This window comes from Python bivittatus, unplaced genomic scaffold (assembly GCF_059951505.1).
Source record: "Python bivittatus isolate LINGU-HERP-01145 unplaced genomic scaffold, Pbiv_v1 ctg000320_np1212, whole genome shotgun sequence".
Lineage (NCBI taxonomy): Eukaryota > Metazoa > Chordata > Lepidosauria > Squamata > Pythonidae > Python > Python bivittatus.
The window spans coordinates 7,768,944-7,792,720 of NW_028277052.1; the positions used below are offsets into that span (position 1 = coordinate 7,768,944).

General features: G+C 40.0%; 1 protein-coding gene across 1 annotated transcript in view; it reads right to left on the minus strand.

The window, feature by feature from the left end:
* Positions 1-269: 269 nt before the first annotated feature.
* ADAMTS15 (ADAM metallopeptidase with thrombospondin type 1 motif 15) overlaps positions 270-23,777 on the minus strand; it is a 36,637-nt gene continuing 13,129 nt past the window's right edge. Inside the window, exons 2-8 of the mRNA XM_088139032.1 lie at positions 16,786-16,918; positions 10,890-11,057; positions 9,058-9,341; positions 8,267-8,444; positions 7,246-7,427; positions 6,279-6,454; positions 270-5,734 (exon numbers count right to left, since the gene is read on the minus strand). Coding sequence (XP_087995158.1) covers positions 4,954-5,734; positions 6,279-6,454; positions 7,246-7,427; positions 8,267-8,444; positions 9,058-9,341; positions 10,890-11,057; positions 16,786-16,918 — 1,902 coding nt within the window. The 3' untranslated portion in view covers positions 270-4,953. The remainder of the gene's footprint in view (positions 5,735-6,278; positions 6,455-7,245; positions 7,428-8,266; positions 8,445-9,057; positions 9,342-10,889; positions 11,058-16,785; positions 16,919-23,777) is intronic.

Sequence of the window (23,777 nt, forward strand, 5' to 3'; positions counted from 1 at the left end):
CATTTTATTAAGCAATCCTGGGAATGTTTGCAATTGAAAGGCAGGATTAAACCTCCAATGAAGTGAACTGCAACTCATGAAATTTTATGCCTTTGAATAAAATTTATTAGTTGGAAAAGGGGCTACCAGACTCCTTCTGATTCCATCCTTCCTCCAATGGACTGAAAATAATACAAAATGCATAAGGTAAACAACAAGGCCAAATTGCAACATAATGCTGATAAAATGATTGAATCCAGGACTCAAATCATCTCACAAAAGACAAACTGTTTAAATATTTAACCGTTTTTATTTCAGGTTTGCCACTGACACACGAATAGCAGAAATTGACATATAGTATACATGGTATACACCAAGCACCCAGTACCATAGGCATTTCCATCCTTTTGCTGTATATTTTGCAAAAGAACTATTAAAAACCCACATACAATTAAAAGCCCTTCTCTCCCCAATATCACCACAACCAAAAAAGGACTTCAGTGCTGTATAGTTTACAAGACTCAACTGTTATGGAAGTGAAAAGTTTAAGGCAAGCCTCAGAGAAACACGATAGACCAATCCATGAATAAGTGGGTAGGAGAAAATCTTTAAAAAACATCAAATAAGATTCGTTCTCAGATTTATTGTCGGATATTCCCTCCTATTTTTATATTCAAGATATCTTGAAACTCTTTCAGCAAGTCTAAATCTCTTCAGCATCAAATTCCAACTTTCAGAATTCTTTGGAATGTAATCACAACTCATCTTAGCCAGTAAACATAGATACCTATGTTTTTGGTAGATGAGTAATAAAGGTATAAAATCTTTGACTCTGACACATTTATCAGTCTAAGGAAAGGAAAGATATCCCTCTATGAACAATAATTACATAAAGATTCAGGTGTGTATTAGGCAAGGTATGTGTGTGCATAAATCATTTGGTATTTGAACCCCAAAATATACACACATCTGCAAAGCTTTTGGGTCTAGAAAAGACAAAACAGTTGAGCTTGGTGGACATAGCTACAAACCTAAATTAGTTGAACAGCTGTTTTTTCTCCCAAAGGAAACTTGGAAAACACAGCTGTTTGTGTCAAGGAGAGAATAGTAACTTCTTACTGACAATTCTCAACATCCTTGCCAAACTGCAATTCCTGGGATTCTTAAAGAGTTCACATACATACAACCACGCATACACACACCATATCTATAGGAGGAAGACAGTCATCTTCCACTGTCTTTCATTTGCTTTCCATAGGGACATAGATATTGTACACCATAGAATTAAATGGATTTAGTCATCTTTTTCTCTAAATAATAGAAGCTATGGATTTCATAATGTCTTTTACCCTACAGACTCCAGAATTGTTTAGAGAAAGCAATGGCAGAATAATAAAAATAAAAATGGACAGAAGCTTCTGGTATAATCATAACCAGAAACCAAACTGACAATAAGAGGAAGTGTGAATTTCTATGAGTTGGCTGGAGCCAGAACATCTATCTGGAAGATTTGTTGCTTTTAGGCCTTAGAATCTTTGACATTTTTCTTTTGCATCTGAAGCACAGAGCATACGAAGAGCCATGCTGGAACAGGTCCACCAGCCAACTAGTTCAACATCCCATTTTTCCATAAATATTCCGTGACTTATTCTGCCTTTGAACTTGGAAGTGTGTCATAACCAGCATGACACACAGACACAGACCATGATTGATTATTCCCAATGAGTCAATGAAAACCAAGTAATGGTGACCAAGACCAGCTGAAAATATGACAAGTAATATCTAAATCAAAAAAGCTCTGGAGCTAGTTCTAAAGCCAACCTATTACACAACCTAACTCTCCTCTTTAGCAACATTCACAATTTTACAGTGGAAAAATACTACTTTCTGGAATTTGCTCATCTCTAGAGACACACTGGAATTATTAACATCCTCAAGGGCATATCCATACCAAAAATATATATTATTTTTATTCTAGGATAGCTGTCACAAGAAACTGGAAGAAAAACTTGGGAAATGTTATGTAGTGAAGAACTCAAGTCTTCATTGTTAGCAGTCCTGCTCTAGTGCATGCCATAGCACTTTTTTGAGAGTTTGAAATCAGATAGTTAACTTTTAAAAAGTGGCTGAATTCCATCAGAAATTGATAAATAAATTGATAAAAATTCAAAGAAAATGTGTACTTCTTAAATGTATCAGGTTTGATATTTCCAATATGAATATTAAAGCATAAAAATTTATATAGGAAGCATGAGAAATTTCTGGTTTGGACTCAACAGATTAATTTTAGAACCCTTCAGAATGTTATTATCTATAATACTACACAAAGGTCTAGAAATATAATAACAGCAGTCAAGCACCTTGAAATTACAGTACCGCTAGAGGAGGAGGTCAATGAAAACCATTCTGTCCGCCCAGTAATTTTCCATTCTACACGCACTACACTGTTGCCAATGAATCTGATGTCTTTGCAATTCTTCTTCCTTCCATCTCAAGGTAGGGAGAAGCCCTCCCACAAAAGGCCTAATTCTGATCTGCTAAAAATCTATTGGTTTTTATGGAGCCATTTCAACAGGCTTGGATATGACCTAGTAGAATATAAGCCCCAGTTCTCTTTGTTCATGGCTTTGTGTATATAATACACTTTTTTTAAAAAAAGCTTGTAAACAATCTTGAAGAAGAGAGGGGGATGATCCTACCTTTTGTAAATAAAGATCCTATTCTAAAACAGAACAAAAAAACTCATAACAGAAGCACCATTTTGAAAACCAGAGTTCCTCTATTTGCTACATGCAGCTGAGAACAAGCCAAGCCACCAGCAATACTTATTTCTGGAGAAGGTATGGAAAATTTGGAGGAGGAGCATTGAATATAAAGACCTAGAAGCTCTAGGATAAATTGTCACTCACCAAGGTGGAGCTCTGGGGACTAGAGAAGCCTTTGGCTTTTATTTCTACCCCAGACTTCAAAGTGTGCATTTTGGGGGGGGATATTAAGCACATGGATCGCTACCATTATATAGTCAACAGATATCAAACCCTCCACAAACCCTCGTGGAGAAACAAGACAATGATGGTTGGTAGCCACCAAGACTTAGGCTTCAGTTTAAATAAATCCAGGATCAAAACATTAAGGAATGAAGGATCTGTGGAGTCCTTGGGGTTCTCTGAGCTTGTTTTCTTGCAGATGTTTCATTACCTGGCCAGGTAACATCTTCAGTGCTAGAAGGGAGTGGGGTTTGCTCTCTCTTTATATACAATAGGATAATGAAGGATCTGCTTTGATTAACTGGTGAAATGAAACCTCCCTGGCTATTGAGCCTGTCTCCCCAAAGTTCTCTCAGCCTAGGTCTTGTTAGTGCTACCTGATATTCCATTATTGTGGATTTCTCCTTAAGGTTTCATGGGGGCATCTGCAGCCCAAAGCAGAAGCCATTTTCATTCCTTCTTCTCCCATGCATTTTACCCCAGAATTTAAACCCTCTTGGAAGGCATGGAGAGCACCTATAAAAGAATGACCATTGGCACAGAAACATGGACATCTCTATTCTCTTTCACACAATGCTATGGAAACAGGATGGTCTTCCAGAGCACTGTCGACAGCAAATGTTGTGTTCACCTGCAAAAAACAGGAATGGTATGTGGTTTGCCTATTCGTGTGTTTTTAGAGAGCCAAGGGCTATTGTAATGATTGCTGTAAGAGACTCCAGCAGCTGCCTAAGAATGTTGTCTACTGTCCCCAAAACAGACAGCACTGGATGTAGAGCAACAACCCTTACAAAATTGAGAATCCTGACTCTGGACTGCGTTTCACTTCACATATCACTTGTCCTGCCCTGCCCTGCCCTGCCCTGCCCTGCCTTAGGATGAACTTTATCACTGCATTCCCATCTAGTCCATCTTGTAGGAAGATATGCACCAAATACTGCTCCACCCTTCCACTTTTCATACACAGACCAAAGCTAGCCTGGCATAAATCCAAAACACTGCAAATGAACAAAAACTCAGGTGTTCATAGGTATTTTGCAGACGTATTATGGATTGGAAAGGGCTAACGTGAAACAGTAACACTGGAAGACATGTGGGTTTAAATAACAAAGGCAGGAAGGAAAGGAAAAAAGGTGAGCTCCTATTCATTAGGGGATAGGAAACTAAGAGGCAGCTCCACCTTACACAACGTGGCACGGTCTCTTGGAAAGGACCATGAGAAATAGGCAAAGTGGTCAAGCACCGTTAAAATTTGCATTGCTCGTGTTAACTGGAATGATCGATAGCTACCAATCAGTGACTGGCTGTTAGCCCCGCATAGAAGCATGAACACCAAGACAAACAAAAAAACCAAAAAGAAAAAACAAGTGTGTCCAGATACCCGCACTTCCATCACAGCTGGGATATCACTTTCTTGTGGGTACCATGTTACACACATGGACGTCTTACAATATTTTGGTTCCAGATTCAGTGGTACTTTCTTGTGGTCCGCTATAACCCTAGGGAGTTGTGGGGGGGGGGGAGTGGTCCTAAGAGCCCCTTTTATTTTTTAGCCCCTTTTTATTTTAGCAGGGATTGAAGCCATGCGTTTAAGGAACCACCTTCCTTATCTTTGGTCCATCTCAGACAGTGCTGTCTTTCAGTTCTGGCCTTGCCTTCTCCTTCAGGGCCACAGAATGCATGGCTGAATCGTGATAACATTTAGGAGGTTTGGGCAACTTCGAGGTAGTTGTTTACTTCTGCTTTACTATTAAGTGACTGGATGGTCAAAACCTCTATCAAGCTCCCTTCGTATTGGCACTCTTCCTCTCCCTCTTCCTCTAAAAGAATGTTTTTCTTGGTCAAAATGCACTATGTACCAGACCCCTTCTACTCAGATGGTTCCCTTTCCCTCCCCCCAGAGGCTATTTTTACACTTTCAGCCACTTGATCACAGAGGGTCAGAAAGTTGCACATTACGCTTCGGTCAGATGTGGGGACAGCCCAGTCAGCAATGTCTCAGGGTGCAAAAGTCCAACTCCTGTGGCTTCTTCCTGAGGTTGCAGCGTTCACGGGGTAGCAGGATGCCACCTCGCCCTGTGCATCTCAGTATGCGCCTTTTAAACCCCCTGCCACAAGTTTTGGAGCATGATGACCAGGGAGACGCCTCCCATGTTGGGCAAGGGTCTCCACATATCCTGATGTCAACAGGCCTCTGAGTGGCATCACAAGAGGAGGCCAGCTGGCCAAGGGTGTCACGACACAGCACCATGCGCTTCTGCAGACCATTGCCACAAGTGACTGAACAGTCTTCCCAGCTGGTGGTGGCCCATTTGTAAGAGGGGCGTTTGTAATCCGGCTGACCCAGTTCCAGGCGGTTGGACAGGCTGAGAATACTGTTGTTGAGGACTGGAGGACGCTTCCCATCTTTACGGTAGGAAGACTTATCCTCTTTGCTTTCTTTGGGCAAGTAGAAGGAGTAGCGTACTCGAGGTGGCGTCATCTTCCCAACCGATAGCACTTCCACTGTCAGAGGCTCCTGGATGGGCATAAAGGCTTGGAGGCTTTCCACAGCTGTACCTGTTCCACTATAACGCATCACACTGCCCTTGACTATTAAGTCCCTTTCCACCGCGGAGACAATGAAATGCCCATTCAAAAGATATTTGCCATGCCCATTCTTCAGGGCCAGGTAATTATCATCACTGATCAGACCCTTGTAGCCTCTCTGACGGATGTCAATGCTGGAAGCACCAACTGGGAGGAGCACCACAAAGTTGTAGCCATGCCTTTATAGGGTAGAAGAAAGACAAAACTTTAATATGAGTTAGCAGATTCACCTAAGAGATGCTTATTTATGTTGGCCAGAAACAAGGGTTGAAAAGATAGGACAATGATGCAGGCAGGTGAGCTCATGCAGTGTCCCTATACTGGACCACAAACTTCAGTTTCATTTAACAGAGCTAAGCAGGGAGAATGGATTTTTGGACTACAGCTCCTGTAAGCTCCAACACTGTAGCCAGTATTTGGGGATTTTGGAGATTGTTGACATACCATTTGGTGGGCACTAGGTTTCTGCCCTAAAAATGATGTGTTCATTTTTCCAAAATGTCCTGTTTGTTCTCTCAGATGGGTACTGCATGAACATGGCCCATTAGCTTCTGATTCAGTGTATTGGGAGAAGTGAGAAGATGGGTTAATTCAGTAATTCAGTTGAGCATCTGATACAGATCTAGTGGAACATTGCCTGACACTGAATCAGGACATTGGTCTACCTAGTTCCATTCAGTCTTTAAGCTGGCCTTTCAGTGTCCCTACCCAAAGTTCACTCACATGGGTTTGGTGAACAAGCCTGAAACTTTCTTGCAGCTTTTGTTGTCTCCTCCGCACACTCCACACTTGTCAAATTTCTTTTTGGAACCAAGTTTCCCATCACATCCAGCTTTGATACATTTTCCCTGGACACATAGCGAGCTAGAGTCTGGAGAACATGGTGTACCATCCACCACCTGTAAATCACAAAGATAAGAATGGAAACTAGTGCTGCTTTAGTAAAATGTAGAGAGGGCTGGAATGTTGATCAGTGTCCATTTGTTTTGAGAGCAAGTCATCACCAGTCATCCCTGTCCATGGTCCTACAAAGGAAATCTGATCTTTCCCCTGCCCAGATGAACTAGTTGCATCACATTTCACAAGGGCTTCTGTCATTTGGTCGAATATTCCTCAATGCTAGGTATGAGAAATACCTTCATGTGAATCTGAATTTTTTAAAATATAACTGAGATCTTGGTCACCTCTTGGCAGTGGAACAAGGGCTGGAGATTCAAAACCACCAAAATGATTGGGAGTAGCATTCTACCCACACTGTAATATGCCAGAGAGTTTTCCATGGCTCCCATAAAAAATGGAGGCTCTTTGTGCATGGAAGCAAGTCGCATGTGATTGCAAACATCGCACAAATAATTGTGGACAAAAGAGTAGTACTAGCATTGAGTAGGTTTGTAGATCTAAGGAACCCAGGAGAAGAACAAAAGAAAGACAAGCAATCAGCAACACTTAGTCCAAATAAATTATGGGACTTATAAGTTTCAAGGGAAATCTAAACACCTTTGATTAGTCTCCCTTCAACAAACATCCCTTTACAATTTCTCTTTTTCTCTAAATTGAAAGTTTATTAAAATACATTCTTTTCATTTTAAAATATCCAGTATGTGGGCCTCTTTTTTCAGCCATATTGCCCTTGCCCTAAATCTGTCCAACTTCAGCAAAAAATAAATAAATAAAAAAAATTCCAACTTACCTTCGGGGCTAGGACATAAAAATAGCCAGTTCCATTGGCACGACAGATGAGCTTACATTTATCCCGGGGAGACACTCCAGAATATTTGGGGACCCAGGAAACAATGGCGGTCAGTCGATTTGTGCTATGGTTATAGCCATTGAAAGCTTCACATTGTTCTTCCCGAAAACTTTTCCCTGGAACTATGAGAAATCAGTTTCAGAAATGGTTTGAAGAGCTGATTCTTACCATCGCAAATATAGTGACCATCCACTGAATCTTCAAACAACATTGCACTTGTTAAAAAACACTGGATTTGAGCAGAAGCAGAGCAAGAAATGCCAAATAGTTGAACATTTTGTCCCCACAATGACCAGGTGCCAAAGTAAACTCGAAAACCACAACATACATATTTCTGAACCTCAGAAGCATTAGGCCATTTCAACTAAGATGGTTTCTAATATTACATATCACATAACTGTATTCACAAGTTTCGTAAGAAGTGTTCCCATTACAACTTGGGAAAGCCCTTCCGTGGGCATCTTTGAACTGCCATCTTGGTAGGCTTCAGATTAAAAACTCTGTGGCGGTGGTGAGATTGAATTCCATGCTTCATTTCCTGTAGCGGTTCTGCAATAATTTTACCCCCCAGAGCATCTTAAGTCTCATTTTCAAACTCCTTGATCTGCTATCGCATCAACATTTAGAAGAAGTAAAATGACATTGTCAGCAGAACTGCACGCAGTGGCTAATTTAACACAAGTTCTTTATGGATGTTGATTGTCAAATGAAGTGGGAGCAAGAGATCCGTGCAAAGCCTTGGATTTTATTTTCCTTTTTTTTAAAAAAAAATTATAAATGCATGGTAATTTTAAAAGAGATCTTGCTCATATAGGAATTTATAGTAGTAGTTGCCACAAGCTATCTTTAGCAGGAGCATGTGGGCACAATGAAAAATAAATAATATATAATGGTCTCCCATCCAAAGCATTGATCAGCCCCTCATAACAATGCCGCAGTTTGCACCTTTATAAATTCTCACCTGAATCAAAGCAGGGATCCAAACCACAGGAACGATATTTCACTCGAACCCCTTCACAGTACTTTCCTTCATTGGCTGGAGGGGGATTGTTGCATTGACGTTTAGCCAGCTGGACTCCTCCGCCACACGTCCTAGAGCATTGTCCATAAGGTGCCCACTTCCCCCAGCTGCCATCCACCTGCCAGGGCATAACACATTGAGCAGATGCAAAACTCACAACTCAAACAGCATGTGCTCCACCTGAATTGTGCTGTCATATTCATGCAAATTTCTTTGGCCTTGTGCAGTAAAATAGAAAGGGTGCCGTTCCTATTTTTTGCTCAAGCAATACAACGCATTTGCTAGCTAGAACCATGGAGTACGTGCAAAATGCTTTTTCTGCTTTTAATAAGGAGCAGATTAGGAATTATTTTTATCCCTAGCATTTCAGAAGAGCTGACTGGTTATGGAAAGTAACAAGCAATTAAATCAACTGCTCGTGCAGATCTCTGCAACTTTCTTAAGTGGATTAAACTAAAGCATAACAAAGCAAATAACCATTGACTCAGGAGAATATGAGTACAGCTATAGAAATCCATGTGGACCACAATGGTTAATTTAGATGCTTCCAATACTCTAAATTCTGGATAACTCATGTCTGGATCAAATTATGTTGGTTTGAGTACTTAGCATACTCTTCTTTTGTTTGCACATGTGAGAGTGTATCTGTAGCCTGAACTAGATCTTTGTGAACATCAGCTGTTGTACTGTTCCCCAAGCATCGTGCTCAGCCAAGAGCCATCAGTACTCACCCGGTACTTACTGATGTTATGCCTCTCCACACAGGCACCCTTCAAGCAGAACCTCCCTTCTCCACAGCTGGTGCCATCAGCCCAAGGGAAGTGACGTGTCTGGCACATGATGTGGCCGCGGGCCTTTCCCGTGCACCACAGCTTGGTGCAGTATTGCATGTACGGGCAAGGCTTGGAGCCAATGCCAAAGGCCAGCTCACACTGCTGGTTGAGGTTGTAGCTGGAGCCGGGAAGATCTTGAGGCAAATGGATTGGCTTGGTGGGTTGGTCCAAGAGGCAATCACCTGGAGAAGACCAAGGAATGCAATGGGAGGCCATCCAAAGGAAACCTTCATAGAATCAGGACTTGCTTTCTCTTGCTTTGTTACCAATACTAGTCATAGTGGTGACAGAGGTGAAAGGGGACGATTAGGATTTGCATCTTTACATTGTGGACTAGTTTGGATAGTTTGGATAGTTTGGTTGGAAATTGGCGCAGAATTTTGCGTTATCTTTTTTTTAAAAAAGTCTTCAAATGAACAAGGAAGAGTGCAGCTGACCTGCTGCCATATAGCACCAGACCCTTCTAAAATGGGTGTTCCAAGTTAGATTCAGCCTTAGCATTTCTAATGATTTACAGCTCTCCAAGTGTAAACTGTTTAGTAAAAGGAGAGGAGTGTGCCAAAACAGCTTGATCGGGTGATTATTCTATTCTTCTAGACAGCTGGTTTTAAGAATCTCTGACACCCTCGAGGTTTACCTTCTCTGGGGGGCTCAGTTTCTGTACACTCCTAAGAGCAGATTCACATAAACATCTTGATAGCGTAAAATCAAACCTTAAGAATGTGCAGAACCTACCCAAGATGTTAACAATATTTTGTTAATATTTTGATTCCCTTTGTCCAAAAATATTTGTCTCTTTTTCTGTGTTTTTTTTAATTAAAGCAAGAGTCTTAACATTTCAGTATCAAAGTGAATCTCAAAATTAAAGGGAAATTAATCCCAATCTTGGGATTGAGTGAAGTCATAGTTAATGCTGTGTTCGCACATCACCCTGAGCCTTAATGAGGTTTGCTCAATTTTGACTTAATGGTTTCTTGTGTTTTGTAAACTGTGGTTTATGGCTATTTATTCTGTGTAAACCCATTGTGGCTTATTCAACAAACTATTGTTATAACAAAGCCCAGCTTAGTACAGTACATGAAGCCATTATAAATAGAGTATTACCTCACCAGTTCTGGACTCCAACAAGAGATCCAATAATGATGAACAAAGGATGATATCCAGGTCACATCTTGACTACAGTGTCTGTTTATGTTTTTGTGGGCCTCAGACTTTAGGAATATGGAGAATCCCACAGAGAAATTTTGTTTGTTTTACTGAGTTTTGCTGGATTCTCCACCATAAAAGTAAACTCCAAGATTCATCCTGAAATCTCATGTTTATGGAATCAGTATGCTATAAAAAGGTGAACTCTACGGGATAGCCTTTGTAACAGATTGCTTCAATTGGCTGAGACTCAGTGCTACCAAGAATGACCCCAAGCTCAGATCATCTGAGGCAAAAAGCATATATTATAGTATATTTGTGCAAAATCCAACAGTGACTAACCACAAGAATTTATGATTCCAAAGTTCAGGCTTTCATCAAGGTGAGAAAAGAGCAAAGTTTCTGGAGCAAAGACTTTGGTTTAGCCACTTACCTTTTCCCCTAAGTGTATCATTTCACCACTATTCTGACTTATCCACCTGCATTTTGATGGCAAAAATGTCTTCCAGCTCTTTTCGAGTCAAATATCCCTAGTCTCTTACCCCATCTCTCTTTCATGCACCTATTCCCCCTCCCCTCCTCACCATGTCCGCTGTCCAGGAAATCGGTGATGATGGCAGTGCTACAAGGTGACCATGGGTTGATACGGTCAATTTGGATGAGAGTGGGGGACATCATATGGTTGGTCTTCAGTTTACCAAAGACTTCTTCACAAGCCTTCACGTTGTCATGGGGCATGTTGAACACATGTCCTAGAAAGAAAGTGTTATGGTTTGAAAATTGCAGGGAGCATACTGGCACTTCCTGAGCAATAAAATTAGCAATGAGCAGAAGTATTCCCCATCCAGTATTTTATGAGGTGTTCTGCTTAAAGTACCAAAATGATTTCTTTGACCTTGAATATCCCAAACACTGATTTGAAGGAAAGGAGCACTGGCTACCTGCTAAAGGAGGAGAATTTCTTGCACCAGCCCTAAACCTAGGGAATCAGAAGGAACTAAAGATTACAATTAAAGGAGAAGAACACTTATATTTGATGTACTAATACAGAATGAAGCAAAATATTTTAACATTGGACATATTGAATGATATTTTCGAATAATGGACCCAGAAGTTAATTTTTAAAATGTCTGCCTCTATAGATTGACCATGTTTAAGAGATGTTAGAAAAAAGGAACGAGTTATATCTGACAAGATTGAGACTGATCTGAAAGTGGTTTTAAAAATGACAGGCTACAAGAATGATATGCAAAAAAGATGCTACACTGAACATACAAAAGAAACCAGCTGATGTCTTAATAATTAAAAAGGATATACAAATAACAAACCCTGAGAGTGCCCTGGAAAGTTTTCCTGTACTAGATTTACAGAAGAGGTTTGTTAAAACTTCGAAGAATTTTGTGAGAAGGGACAAAGAAAAAGTGAAAAGAAATCAAGTTCTAGATCATTATTTGAAGGGACTAAAGATCAAGGTTGTTAAAAATAAAAAGAAAGCATATAAAGTTGGTTTACCTGATCAAGATTAAAATAGATATGTTATCTCTGGTAACCCTTAATGGTCTTTTGCTGAAACAATGAGGCTTTAATGATTTATTTATGGATAGGAGATGAGATATGGGAGGAAGATCATTTGTTATATTTTAAGAGAAGGTGTTAAGTTACTAAAATTGTTTATACTTGTGATGAAAGGAGAAGTCATTTCTTTATATCTTTCCTTTCTTTTTCTTTACTATATTCTTATTTTTTCTTTCTTTTCTATTTTTCTTTCTATTTTTTCTTTTTATCCTTTTATTTTAGTTTGCATTAGTTTTTTTTTAATTTTTTAATAAAATTACTATATATAAAAAGACTCGAACAGGCCACAAGACAGAGCTGTTGGGCTTGGTGGTTTACAAGAGATTCTTTTGGTCTTCACCTCCTCTTTGCTCTTTCTTCCATAATCCATGAAAGGCTTGACCTCTGTTGCACAGAGTTTTGCAAGTGCCTGCAGCATAACGGTTGTACTCTACATTCCCTTTCCTAGATCCACAAATATCTTCCTTCTCATGTTCTAATCAGGTTGTCTCTCAAAAGCCAACAAATTTACAACAGATGCAGTGTGCAATTCCTGCCAGCAAGACCTGCAAGCCAGCAGTTTTCTTTGCCAAGACTCACACCATTTACTTTGTATGCAGATACTTGTCCCTTCAAAAGACCTGAGGGGGAAAAAAATGAGAAACCAAGGGAGGAGAAGGCAAAAAGAGAAAAAGAGAATTCCTTATTCAAACTCACAGCTACTCTGGGTGGAACACCCGAAAGCAGACAACAGACATATTGGGAACAGTGGAAGAACTTCTAGTTGAACTAGGCCACAAATAAACTAGGCATCTTGGTTTAATGTAATTTCAGAATATCAAATATCTCACCCAGCATTCTGCTTCTCACTGGGGCTGACCAGATGCCTTTGGAACCCCATATGCTGTGCTTAAATACAAGAGCTTTCTCTCTCTTCATTATCCTCCTCTGATACACAGAGAATAATGAAAGAAAGTATTCTCTGACTCATGGAGGGTGCCAGAAAGGGACAAGTCTAATAAACTCCCCCTCCCCAGCATGGTTATGCTATTGTTAGTTCTCATGATAAGAGAACTAGCATAAAACTCCTTTCTAGCATAAAAGGAGCTAGAAACATATGCATACAATATTGTGTTTCTAGCAGATTCAGTATTTTTGTACGTCTGTACATTTTATTCTAGCTTTCATCCAGAATGTAGTCATCATTCCTCTAACTTTCCCCATAACAACTTCTCAGTTGGACTGAGAGAATGACTGGCCCAACATCACCCAGTGAGCTTCCATGACTAAGGTTAGGCTTAAATCTAGATCTCTGCAGTCACAGTTCATCACGTAAACCTTACACCACACTGGGGATTGTGGGGAATAGATTTGTCATTTAAATTGGTGTCTATTTCCTGCATTCCAGACCTTACTTCCAAAGTTCTAAAAATATAAATTAAAAAAACAAACAGTAGCTAGCCTTACAAGTTCAAACACCAGCAGTAGGAGGAGTAGTTTTATTTAGTTTCCAGTTATAAATAAGTGCAGTACAGATAAATCAGAATTATAGACAACATAAACTAGAATCAAAATAAAACAATAACCAGTTTAAGGCATTTCCTAGCACAAAATCATAATTAACATTAACAGTTCTTAATATTAGCATAACATTAGTATTAAGCCTTAGCAAATAATGAAAGAGAAGGTCCTTTGAAAAAGAAGTTAGTCTTTTAAAACTTCTAGAGAATTGACTCCAGACACAATTCAAGGGGAGTTGAACACAAAGAAGAGGAGCTACATTCCAAACCATCCTAAAATGTAGGATGGCAATTTTAACATGAGGAAAAGCTAACTGACCTTGATTACACTATCAAGCTGAAAAGCATGATCTCTAATCGAGGGTTTCAAATAATAGGGGGGTTCAATACACATGGCCTGGGAAGCAAGTGCCTGAAAAATTAAGACAATCCCTGTGGGAAAAGAATCTAAAGACTACTAATCATCAAAACTCACCTGAAAGCTAAGCCTACCTTTAATGTTAACTATAGACCTTAAGAAAACGTAACCCTACTTTAACTCTACTGAAAATAGAATTCTTTCACCTTAAAAGCTTACTTCTACACAATCCCTACCATATTTAACTAGGATGGACCCTAAGGATAAAAACTCAAACTGTTCCATTAAATGTAGGAAGCCTAATGTTAACCTGAGCTTCACCCTTATGGTGTGATTGATTGATTGATTGATTGATTGATTGATTGACTGATTGATTGATTGATTGATTGATCCATCCATCCATCCATCCATCCATCCATCCATCCATCCCCTAAAAGTTACCTTGGCAAGCAATCTGCATGTAATGTAAATCTAAGACTGTCATTACTCATAAAAAGTTATCTTTACTCTAATCCTCCCCCAAATCCATACATTGCAAAGAAGACCAACCCTAACTCTACATTCAATCTACAGCCACCCTACACCCCAAAAATTTCGCTCAGAAACAATATCCACCATATCTTAAATGTAAGACAACCATTAATCATAAAAAATCACCCCAAAGTCATTGCTATTTTTAACATTAACCATAGACCTTACAGAACTGCAACACTAACCTTGCTGCCAATAGAAATTTTCCATCCAAGATTATCATGGCAGGCATCTACTGTAACAAGAACCTAAATCATAAAAACTCACCCCAAAACTCACTCTACTATTAAATTTAACCAAGAGCTCATGGAAACCCAACTCTGACCCTAACTTCATCCTAATGCCAATAGAAATTCTTTGTCCTAAAAATTTCCCTGGCAGGCAATCCCCACTGCAACATAAATCTCAGAGTCCACTAACCATAAACCTCACCCTAAAGTTAACCCTGGAAGACCTCAAAGCAGGGAATTATCTGAGAAATTGAAGGCTGTCTCCTCCCTTTTGTTATGTTACTTTTTGGAGCCTACTGTCTCAGCCCACTTGTCCTATAACATGCATATATGTATGTAAGTACGTGCATGTGAGTTGTTTATATATTTCTTTCTATATTCCATAGAAACATTAGGTCTAGATAGTGGATAATCAAAAATGTACCAGCCTCCACATTGTTTTGTTGGCTTCATTCACTACATTACATTACATTTGTCACTCACTGTGTTAGTCAACTATGTGAACAGATTGTCCTGCAAGAGAATGCAGATGAATTTAATCCAGCATGGGTCATTCAGATAAAAGTGCCACCAACCCTTAAGGGAACCACCAAAGGTCAGCAAAGGCACTTGCCATGAGCTAGCCTTTCCCAGCTAGAGAAATCTGACTTGCAGTGAAACCATTTCTAATTTTGGGAGCTATTCTGAATCAGAATGATTTGCTCCTCTAAACCCCAATCCTCTTCCTGCTTTCTAAATGAAAACCAAGCCATTTGGTTGTCAGTTCAGGAGACACTCTGGCGCTCTGGATCGAGGTGTGTGTCTAACACATCCCAGCAATTACATATTATTTCAGGACCTCTAAAGCCTGGGAACAGAACGGCCAAAAAAGATGAGTCCCCGGCCTGGGATTGCTTGTCTGTCTAACAGCTGTTCTCTGGCAGTTCCAACTGAGCCTTGCTGTTGCGTAGGGAATAAAATTGCAGTCTCTTGCTCTCTCTCAACCCCACAAACACATATACACAGTCATGTACATGGTTGACTTTCCCACAAAGCTATTCTTAAACTTTTGCTATTGTCAAGACTTCCCGAACAAAGTACTGGGACTTATTTTAAGCATCAAGCTTCTTTCCCTAATTAAAGATAGAAAATCCTCCCTTTAAAAATGGATTCAATCCACGCTCCCCTCACTCCATTCCCTTGGCAAAATCTGCTTGGCAGGTGTCAACCACAGGTGTGGGCCCTACCTCTCTGCTGTGGCTTGGGTTAAGTGACCACTTCCAAAGCCACTGGCTGATGGATTGAAACTTCAAGCCAAGAACGGTCTGCCAAACATTGGAAGGAGAGCATGCAAAAATGGGCAGATGCAAAGCACAAGCTGCAAATGATTTGATACTGTTGATTCAAAAGCTAAATAGGCTGACTTGGAACCATCTTCTGCAGATCTGTGCTCTCACAATTCCTAATCTCCATTTTCTTCCTTTTCTATCTATAGATGACCACCACTAAATCATAGATCTGAAATGCCACAATTAGAGTTGGATTACAAGGCTAGTAACTCAGAAAGAAAAGGTAGGAGGACCAGGTCATAACCAGGAGAAGAATGCCTACAGGGACATCGTTTCAGTCTTTGCAATCTTCAGGAGTTTTTTGCTTATTTTGTTTTATGGAAAAGGTAACAGGTGATAAGAAAGGCTTCTCTTTGCAGAATTGTTGCCAGTCAAAATATTTGGCTAGATGGGACATGTCGCACTTTGTTATAATGTTGTTTCTTACATCTTGCCCCAGGCCCTAGGTTTGGAATCCCCAAAGTGACACCCATCTGCCCACTGGCTTCAGTCTTGGTGCCCCTCCTGGCTCCCTCCCCCACCCGAATGTTAAAGTGCTTTTTAGATTCTTTTAACAATAAATAAATAAATAAATAAATAAATAAATAAATAAATGGGGAGCTCACTGCAAAGCACAATGCCAGCAAGATGTCTTGATTTTTAGGAAAGATCTCCAAGAATGCTACTGGGCCACAGAGAGATTCCAAAGGCATTCTTAGAAAATGAAAATAAGAGGAGTCAGTGACCTAGGATGTAGCTTGAGACCTGCTATCTGAACAACAGCTTCTTTTGGAAAATGTGAATTTCATTTCATTTGAAAATAAAAACAAAACTAAGTACGGCCATCGCATTCGGAATGTTGGTAAAAACAAAACTTATATTGACCCTGGCAGCTGCACTGAGCAGAAATCACTAACATTTAGATGTTCTCCTAGATCTTCTCTCTCTCCTTTCTCTCCCTTTTGAAAGCCATTCCTTACCTAGCTCATGAGCTGTAGTAAAAGCAGAGGGAAGGCCATCGTCCTCAATGACTGAGCAGCTGCGTTTGGGATCACACATGGTACCGACATCCGCCATTCCCAAGGTGTCACAGGTGGTAGCACCACACAAATCCTGCCAGGAACAAGAAACTATCCTTTAATCTCATTTTTTTTTTCATCATTTAAAATGTTATATAGATAATTTGGCGGCGACGGCCAAAATGCTTCCCAAATATCAACTTGCTTGGGTTGATTTCAACTTCAAAGGCAGACTTTCAGAGCAGTTCTAATTTTATCTATCTGTTTTATTCATTTACATCCCAGCTTTCAAGAAGGGCAATCTGCCTAAAGCAGTTGATAACAGGAAGAATAATGAAGAACAGCTCAGGATACAATCCTATATACGCTTATCAATAAACAAAACTTGTTAAATTCAATGGGACTTAATTCTAAATAGGTTTGTTTCTTTACTTATTTATAGTGATCTCACCTTTCAGTCAAAAAGCCTCCAAGAGTAACTTACAAACAATACAAGAAGACTCTTTGCAAATAGGTGGATTGCCCTTTGCTAAAGATCTTCAAGTAGTTGCTGAAAAACCACAGAGAAGTTTTAATTCTGGATATCTAAACTGAACAAGAGTTAGACTCTGTGATCTACAAGATCCTTCCAACTCTTCTGATTATGCTTGACCTTAGAAGTATGCACCAAATTACTTCCACATTGGAGTTTTATCCTGAAGAATTGCAATTAGCCATGGCTGACATCTAGATGTTTGTCAACACAGTGCTTTTTATTTGAGATGAAGAGTTCCAGGTGATAACAGAAAGCTGGAAATCATCATCATTCCATATTTGAAAGTCTGAGTTGATAGGGGGATGAAAGATTTCTGCTTGGTCCCCAAAAATGTGGGCCATTTCTTCTTTTCACAAAACAACACAGCTAAGTTCAGACTAATTAATTATCTAATGTTCTTCATATCATCCATGGGGGGATTGATTCTAACACTTATATTCTGTTCCTTATTTCCCTGTTCCTTCTTCTCTCTTGTTGTTTCCAAAGGTGGATTTATTATCCCATAAAATGGTCATGTCTTCACCCCACATTTTGAATACTTGTACTTGAGCTGAACCCTTCACAAGTCAAATCCAGCAGGCTCAGATCTACTGGATAAGCCAATTCTTGTTGAGAATTGTTAGGGCTTAGTCATAGACAGCTGTCAAAGTAGCAGCCAACGACCAAGAGCAAGAGGTCTGGGCTCAAGTCAGAATTCAGAACCAAGATAGATGAATTGGGAAGCCATGCCAGGAAATAAACTATCGTTACCAAGCTATGTCATCCCAGCCTGATTAGGATGCCTTCCTTGTTCTTTCTTTCCAAGAGACTCCTGGGGCAGAGTATACCCAGGACCTGCAAACAGTTTACCATCTAGGAAGATGTCCCTATGTAAAGTGCCGGTGGCTCACTGTAGCTCCAGAGACTCTTGAAAGAAGGTAAATTAGTTCTAAGAAGTGAGAATGAAGACAGATACGTCATTAATTTAGTTCAGTGTCAACAAGAGTGCCTTAAATCCCAAAGTTCCCAAATGTTTGGCATTCAAAAAATGATTTCATGCATTACCCAGAAACAAATCCAGATCTGCTTTGAATACATTCCCATCAGAGTTGGTCACAGTTGCCTGACAACTGTGTACTGTACGTTAAATGCTGCCTGACCCCAACCAAAGACCAAACCAGCTAAGAATTCTAGGAGCTGCAATGCCAACACATTCAAAGGACACCAAGCTGCAACACACTGATATGCTTGCTTGCTTATGCCACACTCATGCTTTATAGCCACTCTTAAAACATCTCAGGTGTCTACCTAGTAATGTTATGTATGAAGCACCCCTAAATGGCAATCCTATTCATACTGGGATTAGGTGGACCTGTGAAAAATACTCAGAAATATGGGTTTCTAGCAGGCTTGACAAAAGAGAAAAAAAAAAAACTTACCTAGCAGAAGAATACTAGGAGAAAAATTATGAGCAATGCAGCATGGAGTCATAAGAAGGGACTGAGAATACAGTTAAACAATTGAGCAAGAGACAAAAAATTCACTGTGCCAGAAACAGAAGTAAGGCAACTTAACTTTCAATGCTCAAAAAGTGTCTCTCAGTGGAAGCCATTGAGCAACTGACTCCAGCTACTGACAAGGTGATGCTGGCCAAACTTTCAGTTCCCCTACATCATGGAGAATGTTGAGTGGTGCTCTTTGGTGTTCCTTGAATGGGATGCCAATAGTTCAGCAAAGATCATTCAAGGGGAAAAGAGTCATTTCCCCAGCGGGAAGCCTGAAGATTAGCTACTTCCTTTACATGTATTAGCATCTCATCTTCCAGGCAGGAAAGCTTCAGGCCATGACCAGCATAGCTGGAAAAGACTAAAACCAACAATCCTCTTACCCAGTATCAGGCAGATCATAGGGAAGTCTTGCTGCATCCCATTCTTACTGTTACTGGGATCCAGGATTGACATCATGTCCTGAAGAAGTCAATACACAAGCTGGAGCAAGGGCAGCATTGTTATTTTCTTATTCCAAATTGCTTCCATATCCTCTTGTCCAAAAGCAACAAGGAATAGCTTCAGGACATGTCCTCCAAAAACTGAGGCATATGCTGGGAAGAAAAGATACCTCTAAAGCTTCACCATGCTGGGGAAGTAGAAAGTGGGAAAAATAAACTCAAAATAACTCCACCATAATTGGGTTAGATAATCCACTTGATTAGTTGAAGTAGAGAGAGGCTTTGACAGACTTTCAAATTACAATATCCTAATCACATTAAAATACATTCCAAGATTCCTAGCCACTCCTGTTTCTTGACCTTGACTCCCTTGAAAAGCTGACAATATTTCATCTGTATCAATTTCAGCAATCTAGCAACAAATCTACAGTGAATATGCCTGGGAAAGCCATTGAGAGCTGGCCATAATTATGAAAACAATTAAGGTTGCAAAGTCAGGATGTCAACAAAACAATCAGCAAAAAGGGCCAGAAGTGGGCTACATGGCTTGCAGACATGGTCTGGTCACCACCAAATCATGCAAGATAAAACTGATCCACAAAAGTCAAAGTGGAATAGCACAAGAGTTCTGGGCTAAACATTTCTTAAATGTTCTTTCTAATCATTCTCAGTCTAATGGGGAAAAAATTGCTTTCTTTTTTTTCTCTCAAAGGAGAGAGTATTTCTGTGGATAATTTATGGGCACAGGAATCTTGCAAATGACCTTAGCTGCAAGGCAGCTGAGCAAGATGTTTGAGTCCAGTTAGTTTTGGTACAATCCTCTTTCCAACAGTCTTCCATCTTCCCAGTTTTCCATAGTGCAGTTCAATCCCAAGGGAAGGCATCATCAATTTGCAACAATAAAGTAAATTTAGACACATCTTTACAAAAAAAAATATCTGAAAGAAATACTAAAGCACTTTGAGAATGAGGAAGGAAAAATCAGAAAGCTCTTAAACAGAAGAAAACTTGGGGAAAATTTGAACAGATTTTGTAACTGAATTAACTACATTTAGCATTAATATGATTGACAATTAAAGTTTGTGCCAAAAGGGGTACAAGATTGACATCCCGCTGATTTAAAAGAACAGTTTCTTTTTCACATTTCCTACAACAAGCTAACTCCACTGGAATTATGTCCACAAATGTAGCCAGAATTGCTTGGTGCGTCCTTTCTTCCTTTCTTGACTCCATGGTCATCTCAAAAATGCCATGTATCCCTGCAGCCTGGACAGGTTAACGGAGGCAGGTTTACATCATCTTTACAAAAAACACATCTTGTAGCCAGCACACTCCTTTGTGGTAGACGTAAATCAACAAAGCAGATGATCTGGCACACACTTTTGGAAAAAATAAAAAGAGGAAACTAACCTGACTGAGAAGCCAAAACAACATCTTCTCCTAGGCAACTACTGATCCTTAACAGGAAGCTAGCAGTATGGCTTGTCACATGGGGAAATCAGATGGAGGGAGTCTTTTAGTTTCAGGCCAACATCCGGACAAAATGAAATCAGTTGAACAGGATTCAAGGGTCCCAGTTTAGGACAGTCCAAGATTTTCTTTTAAAAAAAATTATACTATTCTACATTACAACTAGATGACAAATGGCTCAAAGTTCAAAATGTAAATTGTTTCTTTATTTACTATGTTTAAAGACTACAGACTCCAACAGACTCATTCATTCATTCATCCATCAAATTGATTTATATAGCTGCCCATGTCGTCAATGCTCTCTGGGTGGCTGCAAAGAATAAAAACCAATAACAGCCAAGGATAAACCCAAACAAAATAATGAACAGAGATCTCTCAAAGAGCCATCTAACCTCCTGATCCTCAGGCCCTAGGACAGTTTTCAAACATTTAAAATTCATAAAACAACAATAAAAGATCCCACCAACACAATCTACACGCTGGCATCAGAGCATTTACTGTGTGCCTTAAGCATCACAGCTCTAAGGAAAAGTTGGGTCTTGACTGCCTTCCAAAAGGCAGTAGGGAAGATGCCATGTGGTTCTTCAGAGCAATGGGATTTCATAATGGGGGCGCAGCACAAAATACAATGTAATTGTCTCAGAATCGCCAGCTCTGTTCTGCGATCCAGGCCATTAGCAGAAGGCAGCACAGGGATCAGTTTTAAAAGACAGCTGTACCATGCAAAGCTAAACTTTCACTGCCAAATTTTGGTGGCAAAACTACCAATGTTTAGTTTCCACAAGGTAAACAGTTTTGCACCCTGAAACACATCCCAACATTCAGAATAGATCATTAATGGACCAAAAATGTTCATCTTTCCCCACAGAGTCATTACTACTTCACTACCCTGACTATATGACCCTCCAAGACCAAACCATTTTAAAAAGCAAAAACAAGCCATAAAAAAGCGGCTTATCACAGGGATGTAAGACTGCAAAATTTCATTCTCCTGAAGATGTCGCTGATTTTGAATGCTCCTTAGACTTGTTGAATGCAATGCATGGAATTGGCTGTCAGAAGAGGGACACCACAGAGACATCTTTATAACCAGTGACTTTCAACTGTGCTGGAGCAGGCATACAGCCGCTCAATATGAAGTTTATTCTAATGATGTGTATATGTGCAAACTAGTCCTAAGTGTTGAGAAGGGAACATCACCCAGCAATGAAGCATCCGCTTTGCAAAAAGAAGGTCCTAAGGTTAAGCTCCACCATCTCAGTTTAAACCTACAGTAGCACTGGGAACAGTCTCATTCAACCCAGTTCCCTGGGTGAGACCTTGTCAATCAAAGTAGATAGTATTGGGTTTGATGATATACCTCTCAACCCATATCCAGGTCAGGATCCCAACATTCCACTTAAAATTGCAAGAAGAATCTCCACTTTTGTACTCCACTTCTCCTAACATTCACTATGTAGTAGGCAGCACCCCTAACATATACATTTTGGTCTGCTGTTTTTGAGCCAAGAAACATTCCAAGATGAATGCTAGTGAAGACTGAATTATGTGGCCATTGGTGCTGCAATAATCCCATGGCAGATGTTCCAAACAAAAGTGTTGCTGGGAGTGCATTTGTTGGCCACTGGTGGCTTACAAAAGGATGCTAAGCTCATCCATTACCATCAGCTTTTCAGGACATCAAGATGAGGAAGCAACCAAACTTCACAGACTGCTACTCTACTTCCTTGTGCAGGCACCATGCAGATGAGATGGCTGGAAAATGCAAGGATATAATCCCTATGGGCATCCATGAGAGTGAGGCTAGGAGGGCAAATGAGAAGCACACGACAACATCATCCCGCAAATGCTGTGATTTGTGTACTTGGGTCAGACACTGTAACACCAATAGGGAAGGGTGGCATTTGCAGGATGCATCACACGTGTGCCATCATTTGGGCATCATCATAGTACGTCGGGCATATCCCTGGTAATTTCAGCTCTGTTGGTTACTTATGGTTTGTAATAAAATACCCAATCAAGTACAACCCTCTAATTTCACAGCTGTTTCTCTGCAAAGGCTCTAAAAGTAAGCCAGCATCCAATCCTCATATATAAAATTGTCACCAGTTTAAAAGCCGGGGTGGGTGGTTACTTTGAAACTTCCCACAGAAAAATATCATGTATTAGATTTATCTTGGTCTATGGCATAATAAAGATTGATTTGATCAGATTTCCTTATTACAAGAGCAACTCCTATGCAAATGCAACTTTTGAACAAGCTATTAGGAGTGCCTGCAAGACATTCCAGACTTAGCAGCATTGGATCTGTACAGTGCATTTTTTCTCCCTTCCTGTTCTCCCCACCCAACATATCTTGGCAGTCTCTCCAAATCCTGCACAGAAAGGGTCAGCTACACATTCAGAATAAATGCATATGGCACAACCCTACTGGGGGATATTCCCTTCATGCTGATTCCTGCTTGAAACGACGTATTACATCTGCATTGACCTAAAAGAGCAAGCCCATCTGAGTACAATGGAACTGATTGTAACTGTTATCCTCTGCATGGAGATATCTGGTGCACCAGAACGTGGGCTTGACTAGAAGTTTCCCCATTAAGTTAGAACTTTGTAGGTGGATTTGGGCTTATGTAGTTATTGTTTTTAACAGAAGGAAACATTCAAACATAGCAGCCTCCATACCTACTATCTAGCGTAGTCCATTCTCCAGCTGGTAGTTTGATTGAGTTTAAGTACAGTTTTTTCTGCAAGATTGGGGCATCCCATAGTTTTCAGGGGAGGGGTAAGAACTTTCTACTTTAGAAACATCACCTGACACAAGATACAATCAATGGCATCTTTCCTTACTTCTTCTTTGCCCACCTTCTCCCTAGCTTTAATAATCTTGGTGAATAGTTGCAGATTTTTTTCCCCCTTAGATTAAAAATGGAGGCCTTGAAAAACACAATACTTTCTTATGTGAAAGAGGGCTTAGAGGAACCAGATACTTCTGGCTCAGAAGAGCTAGGTGAGATACCA